Source organism: Carya illinoinensis, chromosome 1 (assembly GCF_018687715.1).
Source record: "Carya illinoinensis cultivar Pawnee chromosome 1, C.illinoinensisPawnee_v1, whole genome shotgun sequence".
Classification (NCBI taxonomy): Eukaryota; Viridiplantae; Streptophyta; class Magnoliopsida; order Fagales; family Juglandaceae; genus Carya; species Carya illinoinensis.
Window position 1 is genome coordinate 19290070 of NC_056752.1, and position 20622 is coordinate 19310691.

Below are 20622 nucleotides of genomic sequence, written 5' to 3' on the forward strand. Positions count from 1 at the left end.
AATGCGTTTAAGGGTTCTAGAAGAATCTAATGATGCAAGAAGACCTTAGGGTTTTGGTTTTGTGTGAGCACACATGACCCACACTACCGTTTGGCAGCCATGCACTTCAATTTCTATAGGTTCATTGTATCTAGGCCAGAAATGAATGAAGGAAAGGTTTCGGCCACCTCAAGGGAGGTGCCACTTGTCCTCCATGCAAGATGAGTCCCTTAAGTTTCCAAGAAACACAATGATGAAGGGAAGAGGAAGAGGGTTTTGTCTAGGACAAGAAGAATGGCCCACTTGGTGCCCATGCAAGAAATTCTTGAGGCTCTTCATTTTCTTGAAAATAAGTAATGATAGGAAAGAGAATATGTGGGAAGAAAAGAGTATAAATAGGTGGCATTTATGGCCGATGCCCATACACTTGCTAGAGGGAGATTTATGGTCATTTTAGTTTTTCAGATTTCCTTCTCTCTTTTCCTCTTTGTCTTGACCACCCTAGAACCAAACACTATTTTCTTCTCATCCAAATACTCATTTTGTGCAAGCATAGAAGGGAGACCGGGGAATACTTTGTTGGAAAGGATTTCATGGTAAGAATCTTAAAGTTATAACCTCATTCTCTTCACATACACACACATGCACTTGCCAGGGAGTTTGTTGGAGATTTCAATTTAAGGGAGTTAAGGGTTGTGTTATGACCTTGTTATGAGCATCATAAAGCGATTTTTTTGACCATCAAAGGGCAGTCATGCTTAAACCCTATTGAGTATGATTTGTTTAGAGTTTTCTTTTCTAAGAACCCAAATCCTTGGTGGAAAAATGGAAAAAAGAGGGACCTTTGTAGAGATAAGGTATATTTGGTCATCACTAGGGTTTCATGTAGGGTTCTACTTAGTCACCATTTGAAGAAGCCCAATCTTGAGTTCCATGCACTTTTGGCTATTAGGGTTTGTTGAAGGAAGCAGCACATGTCATACACACAGTCACGTGTGTTTATCAAGCCATGTGTTTATGTGTTACAAGAATCACAAAAAGAGCTTATAGCTAATTAGGGTTAGGAGCATAAACCCTATTACACAATACACATGTTTGGTTTCATGTTTTGTTACAATAACACTTTTAGCTTACTTGAATATTGGAAAAAAAATTGCTTTTTTGGTATATTTTAAATTAGTCTCTAACTTACTGTTGTATTAGTTGTGATAGGTCTAGAAGATTGTGATAGAGAAGGCAAGCAAGAGGATCCCCCAATAGTTAAGGAGGCCTCGAAGCATCCTGAGAGTCTTGCGGACCCTTCGTTAATAGAGTGGCTCGAAGCAGTTGAGCAATTTATCTATGAGACTTTAGAACTTTTTGTTGATGTGTAGAAAAATATGAAGAAGAATGATTTTTAGACTATAATGACATTGATATACTTTAATGGTTTTGTTTCTGGATAATGAGTCTAGGTTTCGACCCCTTTGCTTTGTATTGGATGATTTTTGAACTAATTTACTTTGGGATTATTAGTACTTTGTTTGGTAGTATATTAAAATTGCTCAAATATTTGACTAGTTTGAATTTTTTCACTGTAATTATTGTATACTGCTAGAAATATTCTAAGTGCATTGTATGTTAACTATCATGAATAAGGGGTATAGGACCTTGTGTTATATATCTCAATACTTCAGCCTTTGTTAAATCCCAAGCGGGGTTTGGGGGCATAACATATTGATTTTACTACATTTTCCAGCACATTTGTTGTGGTTCCTTGCCAACTCTTTTTCTCACCTAACTCTTTCCTTGCCCAACTCTTTCCTTGCCCAATTCTTTTATAGCCCAACTCTTGCATGGTTTTTAACAAGAAAACACACTCACTCAAACACAATGCTAAATCCATATATCTCCACTCTTACTCACAACCCTCACGCATTGCCTTTCCCTAATTCACTCCTCTCTCTCATGCCTCTATTCTAGGTTCTTAAAGTTTGCCCAAGGGTCAATATGTGAGGGGAAATAATAACACGAATATGAAAGGATTGGAGAAAACTTACCTCGGTGGTGTGTGTGAATGTGGGGGTGAAGGTGTGGTGGCTGGGGTGCTCACACGGCATGGATGATGGTCGAAAACTGAGACGGCTGAAGTGCAATCTATGAACGTCGGGAAAGCGTTCGTATGTGCATTGGTGGTTTTCAACCTTTGTTTCATGGCCTAGCTTAAAGGGTGGTGGTGTAAGGGGATGTTTGGTGGCATTGAGGAGGTTTGGCAATAGTTAAAGTCTCACTTCCACTACGGTTTGTGGGGAAATGAGGGAAAACACAACGTAATTCATGTGTTACGTATGTGTGGTGTGTATTACCGTGACGCGAAAGGCTTATCGATGGTCCTTAGGGCAATGTGTGGATAAGATCTAGCAATGCTAGAAAATACAGAGATTTTTAGTGAAGGATATATGGTTGAAACAACAAAAACTCTTAGTAAACCTCATAGCATTGCTCACTCATCTCACGTGGTTGATTCAACTTGTAATTCTTGTTTGATGCAATGGTTCCAAGTAATGCACTACAACAAGAAAAAGAAGATGATGAGAAGAGAAGCTGTTGGAAAGTATTGAAACAATAAAAAAAGGAAGAGGAATGTGTGTGTGTGTGTATATATATATATATATATATAGAGAGAGAGAGAGAGAGAGAGAGAGAGAGAGAGAGAGAGAGAGAGAGAGAGAGAGAGAGATTGATTGGCTAGATGTGTGGATGTTACACCTTCTATGTATTATGTTTAGCATAGTTCCTCCAGCAACTAGGTTGGGTTGTCTGAGATGGGTCATGTTTGAATCACGAATCAAGATCACTTAAGGTCATGATTCAGGCCATCCAAAGGGTCTTGGGTCTTAAGCCATACCATAACCCAATGCCCTCATTAACCCCATTCTAAATTCTGGAGACTTATACACAAAAATTCTCTAAGGTTCTAAACTCTAGGCCTCTTCTAACTATCCTCAATAAAATAATGGAGTTATAGTGAAGCGGATGGATCTGGTTCGTTCATGGGTGCTACTATAATAGAGGCCACATTTTTTGAGTTGCCTGCATTGACATAAAGATTGAGTGGGCTACTCATGAGTCACTCGTGAGATTTCAAGTTAGATTTAGAGGTGATGGAAGACCTAATTGTAATTATTTTGTTCTATAGTATATTTACAGGTGGTGGTTGAGTACCGTTGTTGGTTAAATTTTTTAAATTATTCAAATAGTTTCTACCTTGTCAACAAATTATCTTGTCCTCTTTATTTTCCTTTCATATTTATTCTAATATTTGTTTGTTTGTGATTGTTTGGTAATATTTATTTTAGAATAATTTTAAATTCCACCGTGTTAAAAGATAAAACACCTACTCACCTCCTTTAGCTATAAAGGGAAAACATACCATGTGCAATTTTAGGCTACAACCTGCTAATACTCTTGATCCAAATTTCTTTTACATCTCAACAAACGTATTTGACAATAAAGCTAGATCTTAACATATTCAAGTCAAGGACGGCCAATGTCTACGATAAAGGTAACCTAGGAAATAGCAAAGAAGTGACATTTAATTCCTGCCGTTGGCACGATGAGAATTGATGGGATAATTGGAAAGGATATTTTTCCCTGAAGGACTCGACCCCCACCTAAGCACTCTCAAGGCCTGGGTTCTAAATGTGCCCAACTTGACCCTACCTCTTGTGAGGGAGAATTGGGCCAATGCATGCGAGGGCGAGGCCCCTGCTCAGATCATGTCAGAAGAAGGGTAATCAAATTAATGTACCAGCAAAGTAAGCGGGTGAAAATTAGGGGTGGCAAAATGTTACATGACCTGTTAACCAAATACTAACACAACACGATAATAACGGGTTAGAGTTTAGTCTTAATGGGTTCAGGTCAAAACGGATTAGCCCGTTAAGACACGATTGCTTAACGGGTCAACCCGTTTTGACCCCTTACAACTCGTTATGACACGTTAAGAAATTTAAACTTACAATTATACCCTTATACCTAAAAGTAAAATTGTTAAAATTTCAATTTTGATATTTTTATTATTTGGATTGTAATTTTAGACTTGTAGTTAGTTTTATAATTTTTATAGATATTGTAATTTTAATATTTGTATAAAATTATGTTAAATTTAATCAGATTAAATAGGTTAATTTTGAACCTATTCAACCCATTTATATAAAAAGTTTAAAACGGGTCGTATTGTATCTTGTTAACCTATTCCATAATATTTACTAATGGATTAAAACGGGTTGACACGACACGATCCATTATGTTAATGGGTCGTGTTAGGGTTTGGGATTTTGACACAATAAACTTAATGGATCGGATTAGGGTTAACTTATATAGTATAATATACATATTTTGATAGAACACGAACACGATTCATTAACACGATTTAACACTCCTAGCAAAAATCCTGGCAGTTCAGTCGACAAGGGTCAGCCCCATTGACAGTATGGGGGAATGGGACCCAAGAAGGGAAGTTGAAACAAAAGTGAAAGGGAGAATGAAGGTTTGGCAACTTCTACCCTTCATAACTTTGCTCTCAACTTCTCATTTTTTTAGATTATTTTCTGTAGGACACTAACTTTAGCATTGAAGATAACACGACCACCCCGCCACCCTTCCTTCCCCTCCACAGGTACATGTACAGGAGATCTGTTATGGTCCAGCCGCTACAAAATACGCATCAACATATACTATGTGTGATTTATCATACTACAAATTGCTAATACTCTATCTTGTATTCTTCATCCAAATTTATTTTACATCTCAACAAACGTATCTAACAACAAAGCTAGATCTTAATGAACTTCAACTTTAAACATACGATAAACCTTCAGAAACTTAAGAAAAGAAAGGTAACTTCTTGAACATATGCAAGAAGTTTTGTACATGCAACGCATACAATGATCTATTTGGCTAAGCCCAAACATAACCCATCTTCTTCTTGAAATAGAAACTAAACAAACAAGTCTAGAAATTGCAGCAACACTTGATATAAAGCTGGATAATGCTGATCTATATATATAACTACCAGATCTTAGCGATTCACGAACCATCAAATCAATTGTTTTTATCTCCTTTTCCTATTGTGGAAGACCTAAACCAAGGAATGCATACTGAGGTTGTCTTCTGGTACAGCCTGTATGCCTCAGCTCTGTAATCTTGCTTCACCATCCGGCCCTCCACAAGCTTAGTCACATAAGCTAAGCAAAGGCTATTTAAAAGTGCTCCGAAAATGGTCCATCCATGTCCCAAATTGCATGCAAATATTCCTAGTCCCCACCACCACAACTGCTCTCCAAAGTAATTTGGATGCCTAGAGTATTTCCAAAAGCCCTTGTCGAGGATTGGTACCATTGGCTTTCCAGTCTCCTTTAGTTTGATGTTTCTAGTCACAAAGTCATGAAGTTGCGTGTCTGCATTGTACGCGACAACGATTCCGCACAGCGAGACAACGACGGCAGTTAAGTCCCAGATGTTCAATGGTTTATCGACGAAGTGGACAACATATAATGGGAGGCTAACTCCAACTAGAAATACCTGCAAAAGTTGAAACAAACAGAAAAGGAGAATTGAAATGAAACCATATTTAGCTAAAATGGTTCTGAACCCCTTTTAGTAAATTAATCGACGAACAGTTTCCCTGAAGTCAACTATACTACCTGCTGAGCAGCGTAAATCGCGAAAAAGGAAACCCACCACCAGTGCTTGCCGTACTGTCGGCGCATATCGGTGAACCTCCAGTCCTCCCTGGCGCCCCACTGCCAGCCTTCACGCCTGAAATAGTTATGGTTAAGCCTTACACTCCACACCCAAGTCATCAAGATCACGATCCTCGACCTCCACCAGTTATAATGAGAAAAAGGGTGACTTGCATAGTAATGGACAAGCATCACCGGTATTACCGTCCAATACAAATCTATCATCTGCACCCAAAAACAGAACAACAATCAAGGGGAAAGGAAAAAAAAAAAGAAGCAAAGTAGTTCTGAAGGGAAACGAAGAAGAGAAGCGACTTACGTACCCAGTGGCTGTTCTGGATATGACTGATGAGCCAGAAGAGTACATTGACGTTGAGGAACAAAAGGGTGATGGCCAAAAGAAAAGGGTGGTGATAACACCATGTCCAAAGAGGAGCCTGAGAAAGCCATGCACCCTTACTATCAGAAGAAGTGAAAAGATAATGGTGGTTCAGGAAGGAAAGGTAGAAGAGTACGGAGGGAAGGGGAGTTAAAAAAGCTATCAAGGCATTTTTTGAGTTAGCAGCAGCAGTAGAACCACCAAAACCCATGGTTTTTCCCTATCCTTGGTTTGGTGTTAGTTGTAGTTTGAGACCTTATTTATATAACAGCAGCAGCAGCTTTTGTTATCTAACGTTCTAAAACAAAAAGTTTCCTGGCGCCCACCATGATACATTCAAAGCATATTGTCAATTCTCTCTTTCGGCCAAGATGCTAAAAGTGCATCTCTTCCTAGGTCAAATAATGATTAGGTTCCACCATGCCAAGCCCCAGCATGTTGATTCAAAGTAAATCTTAATGACCACACACATGCAATCATGTGGGCATCTGGCTTTATGATCGCGCTTAATTGTCTCTAGTTCTTGTTGGAATTACACTCATGGGATCGATGTGGCCCAGGGCTGTGCATATGACCCGAAAGGAAACTAGACCCAATTAAAATAACCCGACCTAACCCGTCTTTTTATTGGAATTTGTATCTGATTGGGTCTCCAACCCGTTACTAGTAAATGTTTCTATTTCGATGTCAATCCGTCCAACAGTCCGAATATAAAAACACAATTCTCAAGCCCTAGCCGCCCAAGTCCCAAATCATTAATCATTCCTCCCAGTCTCATGGTCGTCCCGAGCATACCTAGTGGTGGCAGTGGCCAAGGTGGACCCTGGAGCATAGGACAACTTCGTCTACTTTAGAGAAGTTGAAGCAAGCACTATTAGTTGTGATGGTGCTAATGGCAGTGGAAGTAACCGAAAGTTAAGACCAAATCTTTTGGTACTGATCGAGGAGGACGAGGTGGGACAACATGGTGAAGAAGGTGTTGTTATCATCAAGGATTTTTGGTTTTGTGCTTTTCTTGATCTCCATTTCGGTTATGGCGGTTAATAGATCTCAAGCCACGTCGAATTCCAACTCTGCCATACACAAAGACACACAGCCACCTCAGAGCAACGCAGCGCCATCTCAACCAGTTACCTCAATAGAATCTTCTGGAATTATTCCTTAGTGAATCATCCAAATTCTCTGGATTTATCTTTCGTATTTCTAGTTGTATTGAGGACACTCATATGGTTGTAACAAACTCACACAGTGATGGGAACCAAGGTGGAGCTATCCTTAAAGATCCTTTACAAATTTCAGATGGGCCAATTACAAGATCAAGAGCCAAGAAGATCAAGGAAGCAATACAAGGATTGGTGCAATCCACTTGGGATGAAGTTAGGAAAAACCCAACACTCAAGATGGGCTTCAAGGAAAAAGAACCAGTTTTGATCCACTTGATACAAGCTATGGAAGACATGACTTAGAAATTGGGCCTATTGTTGTTAAGGCTTTCAATTTGATTAACGGTATTTTATTATTAGTTTAGAAGAAGTGGGCTTGAGGATGCTTGGCCCACGTATGTCTTATTTCTAATGGATTAGGGTTATTTTTGGGAAGGCCTTGTATTTTTGGCCAAGGGTTTATTTGGAAAGTTATAATTTTATGTCTTACTAGGGTTTCAAAAGTAACTGTAGCGCGGCGTATGACACTGTTCACGCTACAGTAACCGACGCATTGTTTACTTAGGGTTTTTGGGGATTGTCTATTTAAACCACTTGTAACCTCATTTGAGAGGCAGACTATATGGAATTGTGATTGAGAGTTGAGTTATCTCCTCTTGTTCTTCTTGAACTTCTGAACTTATCAAAGGTAAATCAAAACCTTTGTGGCGTTCTTCCTTTGTAATCTAGGTTATTGGGACGAGTTCTTCAATGGGTCTAGATTTTGATATAATCTAGGTTCTTTGAACGAGTTCTCATCGGGTCTAGATTCTCCATCCATATACCTGAGTTTGGCTTTCTTGGGGTTGTTTTTCCAGTATTGTTGTTGGGTCTCAAAGCAAGTCTATTGGGGTTCACATCACACAGCTCTGCAAATACAACAGAGCACCACTTATTTGTAGAAATGCCTAAACTGTCCTGGCTTTCCATTTCTATAAAAGGCACACTTTACTAAGGAATATTATATGAATGCAAAGCATGTTGATACGTTATTCTCATTAGTTTTACATGGCATCAGAGCCATTCTAAAAGACTAATGTCTCCAATGGCAGAAAATGCCTCTATGCAAAAATCGCCCACCCCCAGAACTTCCTTCCCTCTTCTTTCTCATTTCTCCCATTTGGTTACCGTCAAGCTCAACAATGATAATTTTCTTCTTTGGTGAGCTCAGGTAGTTCCCTATCTCAAGGGCCAACACCTTTTTCATCATATCGATGGTTCTGCAGCTCCTCCCCCCTACTTTTTCCCAAACTCCACCACTCCTAATCCTGATTTCCTCATATGGACTCAAACTGACTAAATTATTCTGAGTACGCTCATATCCACCTTGTCTGATAATCTTATTGCCCAAGTCGTTGGTTATTCCACTGCCTGTGACGTCTGGTCTACAATAGACACTCTCTTCACTTCTTAGTCTCATGCCCGTGTCATTCAACTTCGATATCAATTAGCCACCGTCTCTAAGGGGTCTTCATCCATCTTTGATTATTTTCGCAAAGTTAAACATCTCTCAAACACAATGGGTGCTGCTGGCACACCCTTGTCCTCTAAAGAGTTTATTTTGTATTTGCTTGTAGGTCTCAATAGTGAATATGATGCTTTCGTTACTTCCGTAACTGCTCGTGTTGACCCTCTATCCTCTGAAGAATTATACAGCCTTCTCCTCACCTAAGAAAATCATATTTCCTATTGCTCTCATCTTCCCTTATCTACAGATTTCTCTACTAATCTAACGACTTCTTTCCGTGGGCGTGGTTCCTCTGGTGATACTTATCGCGGTGACAATTGTGGTCGTGGCAGGGGTCGTTCAAACACTTCATTCTATAATTCATCTGCATCACCCTTTTCTAGCATCTTGCCAAGTCCTCTTCCCCATTTCAAGCCCATTTGTCAAGTATGTGGTAAAGTCGAGCTTATTGCCTTAAATTGCTATCATTGCTTCAACCAAGCTTACCAAAATGATCCACCCAAATCTCTCATTGCCAACTACACCACCTCTGGTCCACTCCTGACTCCACCTAGTACCCCCACATTGCTGCTACCAATCATCTTACCTCAGAATTCACTAACCTCAACATTCACTCATCTTCTTACAGTGGTCCTGATAGCATCAAAGTTGGTGATGGCTCATCTATTTCGATATCCAACACTGGTGACTCTAATTTTTCTAGTTCTTCTCACTTCTTTCTTCTTAAAAATCTTTTGCATGTTCCACAAATTACTAAAAATTTGGTCTCCATCAGACAGTTTTTCCATGATAACTCTGTCTTTTTTTAATTTCATAGTTCTTTTTTTCTTGTGAAGGATTCCAACACGAAGACTCTTCTTCTCCTTAGTCTCGTACATGATGGTCTCTACAACTTTCTAGCTCTATCCTCACCTCAAGCTCTAGTTGACGAGCGTACTACCTCCTCTCAGTGGCACTCCCATCTTGGGCATCCTTCCCTTCAATTAGTCCAGCGGGTTGTCTCCAAATATTCCCTTCCAGTTTGAACTCGTGATGCTCCTTCTACCCGTCCTGCTTGCTACCAAGCCAAGAACTCTCAGCTTCCATTCCATGCCTCTCATCAACACTATTCCAAACCTTTACAGCTTGTTTATTCTGATGTATGGGGCCCTGCCCCTGTTGCTTCATGAGATGGTTTTAAATATTATGTTACCTTTTTAGATGACTTTTCTAGATATATATGGTGGTTTCCCTTAATCAAAAAATCTGATGTTATTTCAGTTTTCCTTCAATTTCAGAAAAATGTTGAGTTACTTTTTAATTCAAAAATTGTTTCCTTTCAAAGTGATTGGGGTGGGGAATTTCACTCCCTTCACACCCTCCTTCAAACTCAAGACATTACTCATCGTATCTCTTGTCTGCACACCTACCAACAAAATGGTGCTGTGGAAAAAAAAAAAACACCAGCACATTGTTGAAACCGGTTTGGCGCTTATGGCTCATGCCTCTTTACCTCAATCTTTTTGGGTCAATGCTTTTCATACCACTGTTTTCTTAATTAATTGTTTACCCACCCCCGTTCTGAAAAATTCCTCTCCATATGAAAAATTTTTCTCCAAGTCACCAGACTATACCCTCAAAGTTTTTGGCACTGCATGTTGGCCTCATCTTAGGCCATATGATCGTCACAAACTTGAAATCCATTCAACTCAGTGTCTTTTTCTTGGCTATAGTGAATCTTGCAAGGGTTACCGCTACCTGCATATTCCTACTGGGTGAGTATATTATTCTTGAGATGTAATCTTTGATGAAAAATTATTTCCATATGCTACTGAGTCCCGCATCACCCTGCCTCCTTCCAAGCCCAGCTTAACTTTCTCCCATCTATTCTTGGCCCAATATCACGTCCAAATATTCTTCCACCCGTTTCTACCCCAACCCCTTCTGATTCTTCAACCAATATCTTGCCGAGCCCTTCTACTGAATCCACTCCCTCTCGGCCCAATATTTCTCTTAGCCCATCTAATGAATCTACTTCTAGCCCCAGCACATCGTCTTCTTCCTCCCTGTCTCTGTCCAATGCTCTTCCTAATCCTCCTCCAGCTTTAGGGCCCATAATCACCATATCAAAAACCAACTCTCTTCAACCTCGAAAATTCCAGCACGACTACATCCTTTGGCCTCCACCCGCAACTTTCTCACCACAAACTCCTGTATTCCTGAAACACCCACTTCTTACATTGAAGCTTCTAAGCATCAGGAATGGCGTACTGCCATGTCTGATGAATTTCATGCTCTTCTTCAGACCAAAACATGTACTTTAGTTCCCTCCTCTGGAATTAACAATTTGGTTGGATGCAAGTGGGTTTTCCGAACCAAGCATCGCTCTGATGGTTTTGTTGAGCGCCGTAAGGCCTGTTTGGTGGCCAAGGGCTTTTACCAGTAGGAAGGGATGGATTACTCTGAAACATTTAGTCCAGTTGTCAAGCCTACTACCATCAGAACAATTCTTTCCATTGCTGTAACTGAAGGTTGGGGACTTCACCAACTTGATATCAACAATGTTTTTCTCCATGGGGACCTTCAAGAGCAAGTTTATATGGCCCAACCTATCGGTTTCATCAACCCAGATTATCCTTCTCATGAATGTCGCTTGAACAAGGCCATCTATGGCCTCAAACAAGCGCCACGGTCCTGGTTCCATAAGCTAAGTTCTCGACTCCTTGAACTTGGTTTCACTCCGTCTCTTGCTGATCCTTCTTTATTCATCTACCAAATTCTTTTCTCACCTTATTTTTCCTTGTATACATCGACGACATTATCCTAACAGGTTCAAGTTCACATGCCATTAACTCTGTTTTAGCATCTCTCCATCAATCCTTTCCAGTCAACGATCTCGGCTCTCTTAGATTTTTCCTTGACCTTGAAATAACTCCTCTTTCCAATGATCTCCATTTATCACAAACCAAATATGTTTGTGACTTACTTAAAAGCACCAATATGGATCTTGCTAAACCAGTGAAGTCTCCCACGGCCACTTCCCCTTCCCTTTGTATTTTTGATGGTCCTACCTTTTCAGAACCTACTCTTTATCGCAGCACTGTTGGCAGTCTCCAGTATCTCTCTCTTACCTGACCAGATGTTGCTTTCGCTGTAAACAAAGTCTCTCAATTCATGCATGCTCTCAAGCTTCCTCACTGGCAAGCTGTAAAGAGAATTTTGTGCTATCTCAAACACACTGCCCATTTTGGTCTTCATATTTGACCCTTACTTCATTACTCTTTACATGCATTTTCAGACGTTGACTGGGCTGGATGCCTAGATGACAGGCGTTCTAATGTGGCTTCTATGTGTTCTTCAGCAACAATATCATTTCTTGGGGTTCCAACAAACAACGTACCATTGCTCTCTCAAGCACGAAAGCAGAATACAAGTCGTTAGCCAACACTACTACTGAACTCCTCTGGCTCTAGTCACTTCTAAAAGAACTTGGTGTTTTCCTCAAACAACCTTCTATCTTATGGTGTGACAACTTGGGGACAACTTATCTCTCTGCTAATCCAGTTCTCCACTCCCGCACCAAGTACATGGAAATTGACTTTCATTTTGTGTGTGATAGAGTTGCTTCCAAAACATTGAAAGTGGCTTTTATTTCATCTTGGGATCAATTAGCAAACTTGTTTACAAAGCCACTACTCTCTTCACATTTTCTCACTCTTCACTCGAGTCTCACCATAGTTCCCCTGTTGGACTCGTGGGAGGGTAACAAATCTCAAGCCATGTTGAATTCTAGCTCTGCCATACACGAAGACACACAACTACCTTAGAGTAATGCAGTGCCATCTCAACCAGCTACCTCAATAGAATCTTCTGGAATTAATGTATAGATGAATCATCCGAATTCTCTGGATTTATCTTTCCTAGAAATGTAGTGCTTTGGATCAGGTTTTTACTTGTTGTTTGGTTTCAAAGAAAATGTAAAAGGTTCCTCTGCCGATGAAGAAGAAAGAAGGCAGTATTTTCAGTTTTTTTTAGATCACTCAAGTCATATGGGTTTGACCTGAGCTTGTTTTGACCAGCCGGTTTGGGCCGGGTTGGCTGCCTTAAATGGAGATGTGCTGGTTGAGTCAGGCACAAATCCATTATTTTGAGCTCGGATTGCAGGCCTGATGTGGGACACGTATTCTTTCACCGTCTAATTTTTATTAAAATTGGACTTAAGAAAAATTGCTCTGTTACCTTTTGAAACACTTGTTAAGAGGGATTAATTATACAGGTTTCTAAATCATCTAACAGACCAAGAAGACACGCCCTCTAGCTTATTCAAGGCATTGCAGCATGACCTCAGCTAGCTGTAAGTGTCGTACGTAGTTTCTTCCCCTAATTATCTTCACCGCCCATGAGACTTGAACTTGAAAAATATCATCGATCAAAACTAAGACCAGAAATCTTCGTAAGGCAACGAGATGGTAATTTTTTGTCCCACTGAATCATCTTCACTTAATACTATATATGTAAAATTAAAGAATATTCAATGCTTGCTTGATGGACTGCTAGCTGGCTGAATAACAATTGGCTTGATGGATAGTGAAGCTACTTAAGGTCATCCATCTCAAAAAGTAGTCTTAGTTTGATCTCCCCTTTGCCAGCTTTCAGATTATCTTCGGTACTGTAACGGATCCAAAGTAGGTATATATATTCTCTAGTTACTGTGTATCCTTTCTGGAAATTAGTCAAATGGAAGTACTGCAACTCTCTCTCTCTCTGATCTCCTCACATTCGCCAACACGCGCGGCTCATAAATGCCCCTCGAAGTGGGATATTCCTTGTTCGTGGGGAAGCTATTATCAATTACAGGCCCAACCATGGAAACTAATACGTACGTAACGATTGAAATCAGTGTCCTGGATCCCATCCAAGACTAATATATTAGTTTATTTAACAGCAATGATGAGGAGGTTCTACTATTGCCCACCCCAACCTAGAAAGTCTGAAAGCTGAAAAAAATAATAATGGGCCGTTAACGTGGTTGCCGTACGTGTTTTTAGTGATGATTGCAGCCGACAGTGGCGTGTCTAATGATAAATGCCTTAAGCTCTCGAGTCTCGAATCCATTCACATGGCATCCAACATTATATACCCGCAATCTGCGAATAGAGATGTCAAAACTACTAACACTGTAGCATGACACGCTCGGAGTGGCGGGACCATGATCATCGCCATCAATTAATGGCTGCTCAAAGCATGCACTAAATGAACTTAGTTAATTAGAAAGTAGATGAATACATGCCCCACAAAGAAGGTAATTATAAAAAATTCCATAGCATGCATAGGTGATCGTCAGCGAATCTTATTCCTTTCATTTTTGCTTTTTTTGCACTTGTCGAATCACAAGTTCTATGTAATTAAATCACATCGAGACAAGAAACATCATAATATCTTGATATATATATTAATTCTTAAAGCATCCTTTAGTACCGCGAGGGAGCAAAATCACCATGATATTTTCATGATAAACCGAACATGCGTGACAACGGGAAAAAAAAAAGTCTGTGTTTTCTTTCTAGGAGAAACCAATTAGAGGTGAAAGTTTTTTTTTTTTTTTGAAGGAAAATGCTTCATTGCATTCATTAATAAAACGAAATTATAACTGTGACTTAATAATACAGGAGAACCAGATTATAAGTCAACTAACGCAACTGCTCAGGAGCTTCCTAGTCAACAAATTTCTTTATGACGGACATTGCCTAAACTTCTACACCTTCTCTCCTAACAACAGTTAGAAGAGAAAGCACTCTGTCAAAACAGAGCTAAACGACCTTTCTTCCAAAGAAGAAAGGTACACCCACGCTCCATCCTCCCAAGGAGGAGGAGTACCACCACACTCTCTCCTCCCAAGGAGGAAGAGTACAAACACCTACCTTCCTCCAAAGGAGGAGTAGGACTAACACCCACATTCTTCCTCTCAAAAGAGGAGTGGGACTCAAGTTTACTTTTAACTACTAAAACTAAGCTAAACTAACAAATACAAAAAAACTGGCTTATGGGCTGTAAGAACAAATAGCCAGTCCGAGACAAAAGCCCATATTGAAAGCTTGTGGGGGCCCAAACCCGTTAGGGTTTCCCCACCACATTCTGTATCTTCCCCTGCCGACCCGTATCTCCCCCAAACCCGTGAAGGTTCGCCCCGACCCTTGTCCTTAGGGTTTCATCGTTTTCGTCTAAGAGCCGCCGCCCTTCATCTTCATCCCCTGCGTCTTCCACCGCGAGATCCCCTCCACCAAAATACAAGTGCATGAGCGTCCGCACAGAGACATCCCTATAGTCGCCGGCTTCAACCAGCCTTTCCCCCGACGCCGCACATAACACAGATCACCTATGCGTCCTTTGGCACCGCACAGGGCACCCATCCGTTCCAGTCCGACGTGCGCCCTTTGGCACCGCACAAGCGCCTCGTCTCGTTGGTTTAAACTTCGGCTTGGCTCTGTTTTCTTGCTCATGCTGGTCTGCTCATGCCGCCATTCTCCTCCGTGGTGGTGGGTTTGAATCGGACCACTGGGGGATATATCTAGAACTAGTCGGCCTCTGTTTTGATTGAAAAAAACAGGGCTCTGCTCCCAGCGCATTCGAGACTCAGCCCCCTTACCTGCTCCGGAGGCCAACACAGAAACTCAAAACCAACAAAACCTCCGGAGTCACTACGCGAAAGACACCAAAAAAACCTTAAGCCACCATTAAACAGCCCCTCAAGCCTTATTTGAAGAAAACTAAAAGACATAAACAAACACAAGCAGACGGAGACGATGGGAGGGAGGGAGGAGCCGAGGCTCCCCACCCCCCTCTTAAGGTGTTTACGAGTTTGTTCTCTAGAGAGATGGGAGAGTTTCTCTCTCTAGCTCAATAGGTGAACGATAATATTGTACGAGTCAATTAGAGGTGAAAGTTGGAGTCTTACGGCTTTCTCCTTAAAGAGCATAAGGAACATCTCATAGTTGGCAACTAATTAACTAAGAAGGTAATTGAACTATGGAGGATTTATCAGAGAAATGAGACAAGATCATGATACCAACGGAAAAGTGAAATAAATGGAATGGTCAGGATCATGTGTACACATCCTGTCTTTGTGTATTGTATTTATACAATTATAGACTGAAACGTCCTAGATATTCCTAAAATATAGCAGATAGTGGTATGCATACAGATGTACGCAAAGATGAAACCAACTACAATTCTATCCCGATAAATACACGATCTGGAGCACTACACTACACTATCTGTGCACTTCACTCTTGGACTCTCTAGCACTGGTTGTTGAGTTGGGACTCATTCTCTGGAAGTGATGAATTGTGCCTAGGACTGACTTATTTGATCTGAATACTAACTTATCTTAACACATCCTTTTAAACTTATGGGAGGATCAATGACCATGAGTTTGTTCCTGAGTTCTAGAAAACGAGCAGAGGTCAAAACCTTTGTAAAAATGTCAGCACGAACATTGATCTACAGTGCAATATAGTGAATAATAATGTCTTTATTCAACACTTTATCTCTAATAAAAAAAAAAAATATGCTTCTACATGCTTCGTTCTAGAATGGAAGTTAGGATTGGATGCTAGTGCAATGACTCCCATATTATCACACCATAATTGAGGAGGTGTTATTAAAGGGCATTGAAGTTCTTTGAATAGCATGTCGAGTATAACTCAACAGTACAAATGGCTATTGATTGGTACTCTATTTCTGTACTAGATCTTGAAACTACAGCTGGTTGTTTGTTGGCTTGCAAAGAGTTTAAGAAACTACCAAGAAAAATTCAAAATCTACTTCTTGATCGTCTATCAATTGGGTCACCAGACCAATTTGAGTCATAGTATGCATTTAACAATTTTAACTGTAAGGGACCTTGGGAGAACCACAAGCCATAATACATTGTGCCTTTAAGATATCTTAACACCCTTTTTGTTGTTGTTATATGAATTGTAGTGGGACAATGTAAGAACTGACATAATTGGTTTACCAAAAAAGCTATCTCTAGGTGTGTGAGCATGCAATATTTTAAGGCAGCAACGATATGTCTATACCTTGTAGGATCATTAACAGGGTCTCCCTCAAACTTGCTTAATTTCTTACTAGACATACAAGGTGCTAAGTAAGGTTTAGCTCCAAGCATGTCAACCTTGTCAACTAGATAAAACATTTACTTTGCTTGGTTGAGATGGATTCCCACTTTGACTCTAAGTACATGTACTCCAAGAAAGTACGATAAACTCCCCAGGTCTTTCATTTTGAACTCCTTTTTTACATTATCAATCAATCACTCAATACTCACAATAACCACAAATAAGCAAATTGCATCTTTATGGAATATAAATGAGTGGAGTCAAGTAGAGGGCTTTTGAAGCCAAGACCTTGTAAGGTTTGGGTGAGTCGATTGTACCATGCCCAAGGGGCTTGCCTCCATAGATGGCCTTATGTAATATGCAAAAGTGATTTCATTTTCATTTCGTTCTGACTGAATTAGCTAGAATTTTCTGTGCTGGAATAGTGACCTAAGTGACTTAGTTTCATGTTCCTTACTGGCTAAAATTTTGGCCATTTCAGCCTATTCTAGTCCATTCCGGTCTAATTTCGATATTCCAGCAAGAATTAGTCTTCTAGTCCGAAACAAAAAAACCCATCTCATCTAGGGTATTTCAATCACCTTTATAAATACGTTTTCCTCTCCTGCAAAAGGAAGTTACTGTAGCCTTATTAGTAAAAATCTCATTCACATAGTGTCGCAACCACTTCTCCTAGTCTACTGCAACTCCACTCTGTGATAAGCCACCTTGTACCAGTGTCCTCAGCCATGGGAAACATCACATGGTAGCAACCCACGTGTTCCATGCTCTTCCTGCATCCAAGAGCTGCCACAGTGATCACCTTCGCAAGCCCAACACCTCCACCCACTCAACCATAACAGCCCTTGTTTTTAAGGAAGATAACAGAGCACCTTGGACACTGCCATAAACTTGCATCCCTCCATTGTCAGCTAGTTTCTCGCTGGAAACAGCCACATGACATGACCACAGCTTAGTCGTGATCCTTCTTGGACCATCGCATGTAAGTCTCTCTCTCTCTCTCTCTCTCTCTCTCTCTCTGCTCTAAGTCGCCAGCTCTGCCCGAGTGCTCTATTGCATGCATCACCTGATATGAACCCTAATTGACTCGCTTTGAGATCCAACAACAATATTGGAAAAACAAACCCAAGAATGCCAAACTCAAGTCTATGGATGCAGAATTTAGACTCGTTGAGAACTCGTTTCAAGAACCTAGATTATATCCAAATCTAGACCCGTTGAAATCCAGTCTAAAGAACCCAAATTACGAGGAGGAACGCCACAAAGGTTGTGATTTACCTTTGATAAGTTCAAGAGTTCAAAACTCACTAACAATCAAAATTCGAAATAAAATGTCTTCCCCTCTTAAATGAGGCTATAAATGGTTTAAATAACAATCCCCAAAACCCTAAGTGAGCCGCGAGTACTGTAGTGTGAATAGTGCCCAGGCTACAATACTTCTAAAACCCTAGTTTACTTTAAATAATAACTTTCCAAATATGCCCTTGGCCAAAATACAAGGCATTCCCAAAAATCCTAATTCATTAGAAATAAGACATATGTGTGGGCTGACATCCTCAAACCTACTTATTCTAAACTAATAAAATAAGCTCTTTTAATGAAATAAATAAGTCCAAATCCTTCAATAACAATAAGCCCAAGTCGTGTCTTTTGTAGTGTATCATGTTGATGAAAACTAAATCTTCTCCTCTCAAGCCCATCTTGAATGTTGGGCTCTTGCTAAACACATCTCAAGTAGATTTCACCCATCCTTGCATAGCTTTCTTTATCTTACTAGCTCTTGATCTTGTAATTGCCCATTCTGAAACTTGCAAAGGATCTTTACGACTTGGCCCCACCTTGGGGCCCATCATTCCCCCTCTCCTCAAAAGGATTCGACCTTAAATCTCCACCTGGATCAAAGGAAAAAATATTAGTAATATTGAAAATAGGAAATACATGATACATACCTGGAAGATCCACTAGATATGAAGTATCATTAATTTTATTAAGAATTTGGAAATGTCCATCCAAGCTTCTTCTATCATCAACAGGTAAAGGCATTAAATCAGAATGAATAAGTGGGTTAAAGCCAAAAACAAGTTCAAACGATGAATGAGAAATAGTAGTATGCATGGTCTTATTATTTGAAAACTCTAATAATGACAAATTATACTCTCGCAAACGTTCATGCAACAATTCAATGAATGGAAAATGATACTCCCACAAACGTTTATAAAACACATCTAAAGTCTTCCTTACACCAAAATGATCACTCCAATTATATGCGACCTCAATGAATGGTAAACCATACTCCCAAAAATATTCATGCAATACACCTAAACTCTTTTTTACACCAAAAGGACCATTCCAATTATATGCAAAGTCAATAAATGACAAGTAATACTCCCACCAATGGCCATGCAACACGTCTAAAGTTCTCTTTACACCAAAATTTCCCAACAAAGCACCTACATGTGCTCCAAGAACAAGCAACTCATGCATAGAACTATTAGACACAAAAAATCTATTATCTCTAAACAAGTACCAATTTAGTCTATAGAGATGAGCAAACGATGCTATCTCACATACTCCATGCACACCAGCCAAGCCATCATCATTAACATATAATTTCTTATTATATTCAAGTCTCAATAATTTTGTATCTAAAATGATGACAAGGACACACCTTTTTGCTAAAGTATCAAACACACAATTTTCCTTACCTTGTGTGTAATTGATTACATAAGGAAATGTCTCAATGAATTGCACCCATTTGGCATGTATTCTATTCAACTTACAGTGTCCTTTCAAGTACGTCATGGACTCATGTTCTTCAAAGAAAGGTCGAGTAGGGATTGTTGCACCTGGCATAAAATCAATATAATGCTCTATCTCTCTAATAGGTGACAATCCACTAAACACTCTGCTAGGAATTATGACCTTATATCCCTGCAACAAAGAGATAACAATACTAGGCAAAGATTCATTAAATCCATTAGTAGTAAAATTTGCCTTAGCATAAAAACTCACTTCTCTCTTTGTTTTTCTCTCACTTTCTTCACTCCTGCTTTTCTTTTCACTCTCCTTTTTCTTTTCACTCTCTGTTTTCTTTTCACTCTCTATTTTTTCTTCACTCTCTCCTTCTCTTGAGGTTTTGGCCTTACTATTTCTTTTTTTCTCAATCTCACTTTCACTCTTTCTTTTTTGATCAATCTCACTTTCTCCCTCTCTTTTTTGATCAATCTCACTTTCTCCCTCTCTTTTTTGATCAACCTCACTTTTCAATTTCAGTTGGTCCTCATGGACCTGTGTTGGAGTTAAAGGAGCAAGTTTGATTGTTTTTCCATCCTTTTCAAAACAGTACATGTTCATAAACCCATCATAGATCACTCTCCTATCACACTGCCACGGCCTCCCCAACAAAATATGACCAGCATGCATAGGCACTACATCATAAAGTACCTCATCCTTGTACCTCCCAATTGAAAAAAAATACTAACACTTGCTTATTTACCCTAACCTCCCCACAATCATTTAACTACTACAATTTATATGGTCTAGGGTGTTTCAAAGTAGGTAAATTCAATTTCTCAACTAAGGTAATGCTAGCAACATTAGTACAACTTCCTCTATCAATGATCATACTACATACCTTGTTGTTGATGTTGCATCTAGTATGAAAAATGTTCTTCTCTCTCTGCTTCTCTGTATCATCTATCTTACTATGTGTATTGACTGCACACCTGACAACAAGAGACTCACCATATTCCTCATTCTTATACTCATG

At 39.8% G+C, this 20622-nt stretch overlaps 1 protein-coding gene across 1 annotated transcript; it reads right to left on the minus strand.

The window, feature by feature from the left end:
• Positions 1 to 4714: 4714 nt before the first annotated feature.
• Positions 4715 to 6330, minus strand: LOC122312725 (uncharacterized protein C594.04c-like). The gene is made up of 3 exons (XM_043127395.1): positions 6029 to 6330; positions 5667 to 5930; positions 4715 to 5544 (listed from the first exon to the last, which is right to left on the minus strand). The coding sequence occupies exons 1-3, from the start codon at positions 6293 to 6295 to the stop codon at positions 5065 to 5067; spliced, it is 1011 nt and encodes a 336-aa protein (XP_042983329.1). The 5' UTR covers positions 6296 to 6330; the 3' UTR covers positions 4715 to 5064.
• Between the last annotated feature and the right edge of the window lie 14292 nt (positions 6331 to 20622).

Excerpts from the sequence above, each read along its gene's own strand:
- LOC122312725 (XM_043127395.1), bottom strand. The coding sequence starts at position 6,295 with ATGGGTTTTGGTGGTTCTACTGCTGCTGCTAACTCAAAAAATGCCTTG. Across the intron at positions 5,931-6,028 it reads ATATCCAGAACAGCCACTGG|ATGATAGATTTGTATTGGAC; the intron begins GTACGTAAGTCG and ends TTTTGGGTGCAG. Across the intron at positions 5,545-5,666 it reads CGATTTACGCTGCTCAGCAG|GTATTTCTAGTTGGAGTTAG; the intron begins GTAGTATAGTTG and ends CAACTTTTGCAG.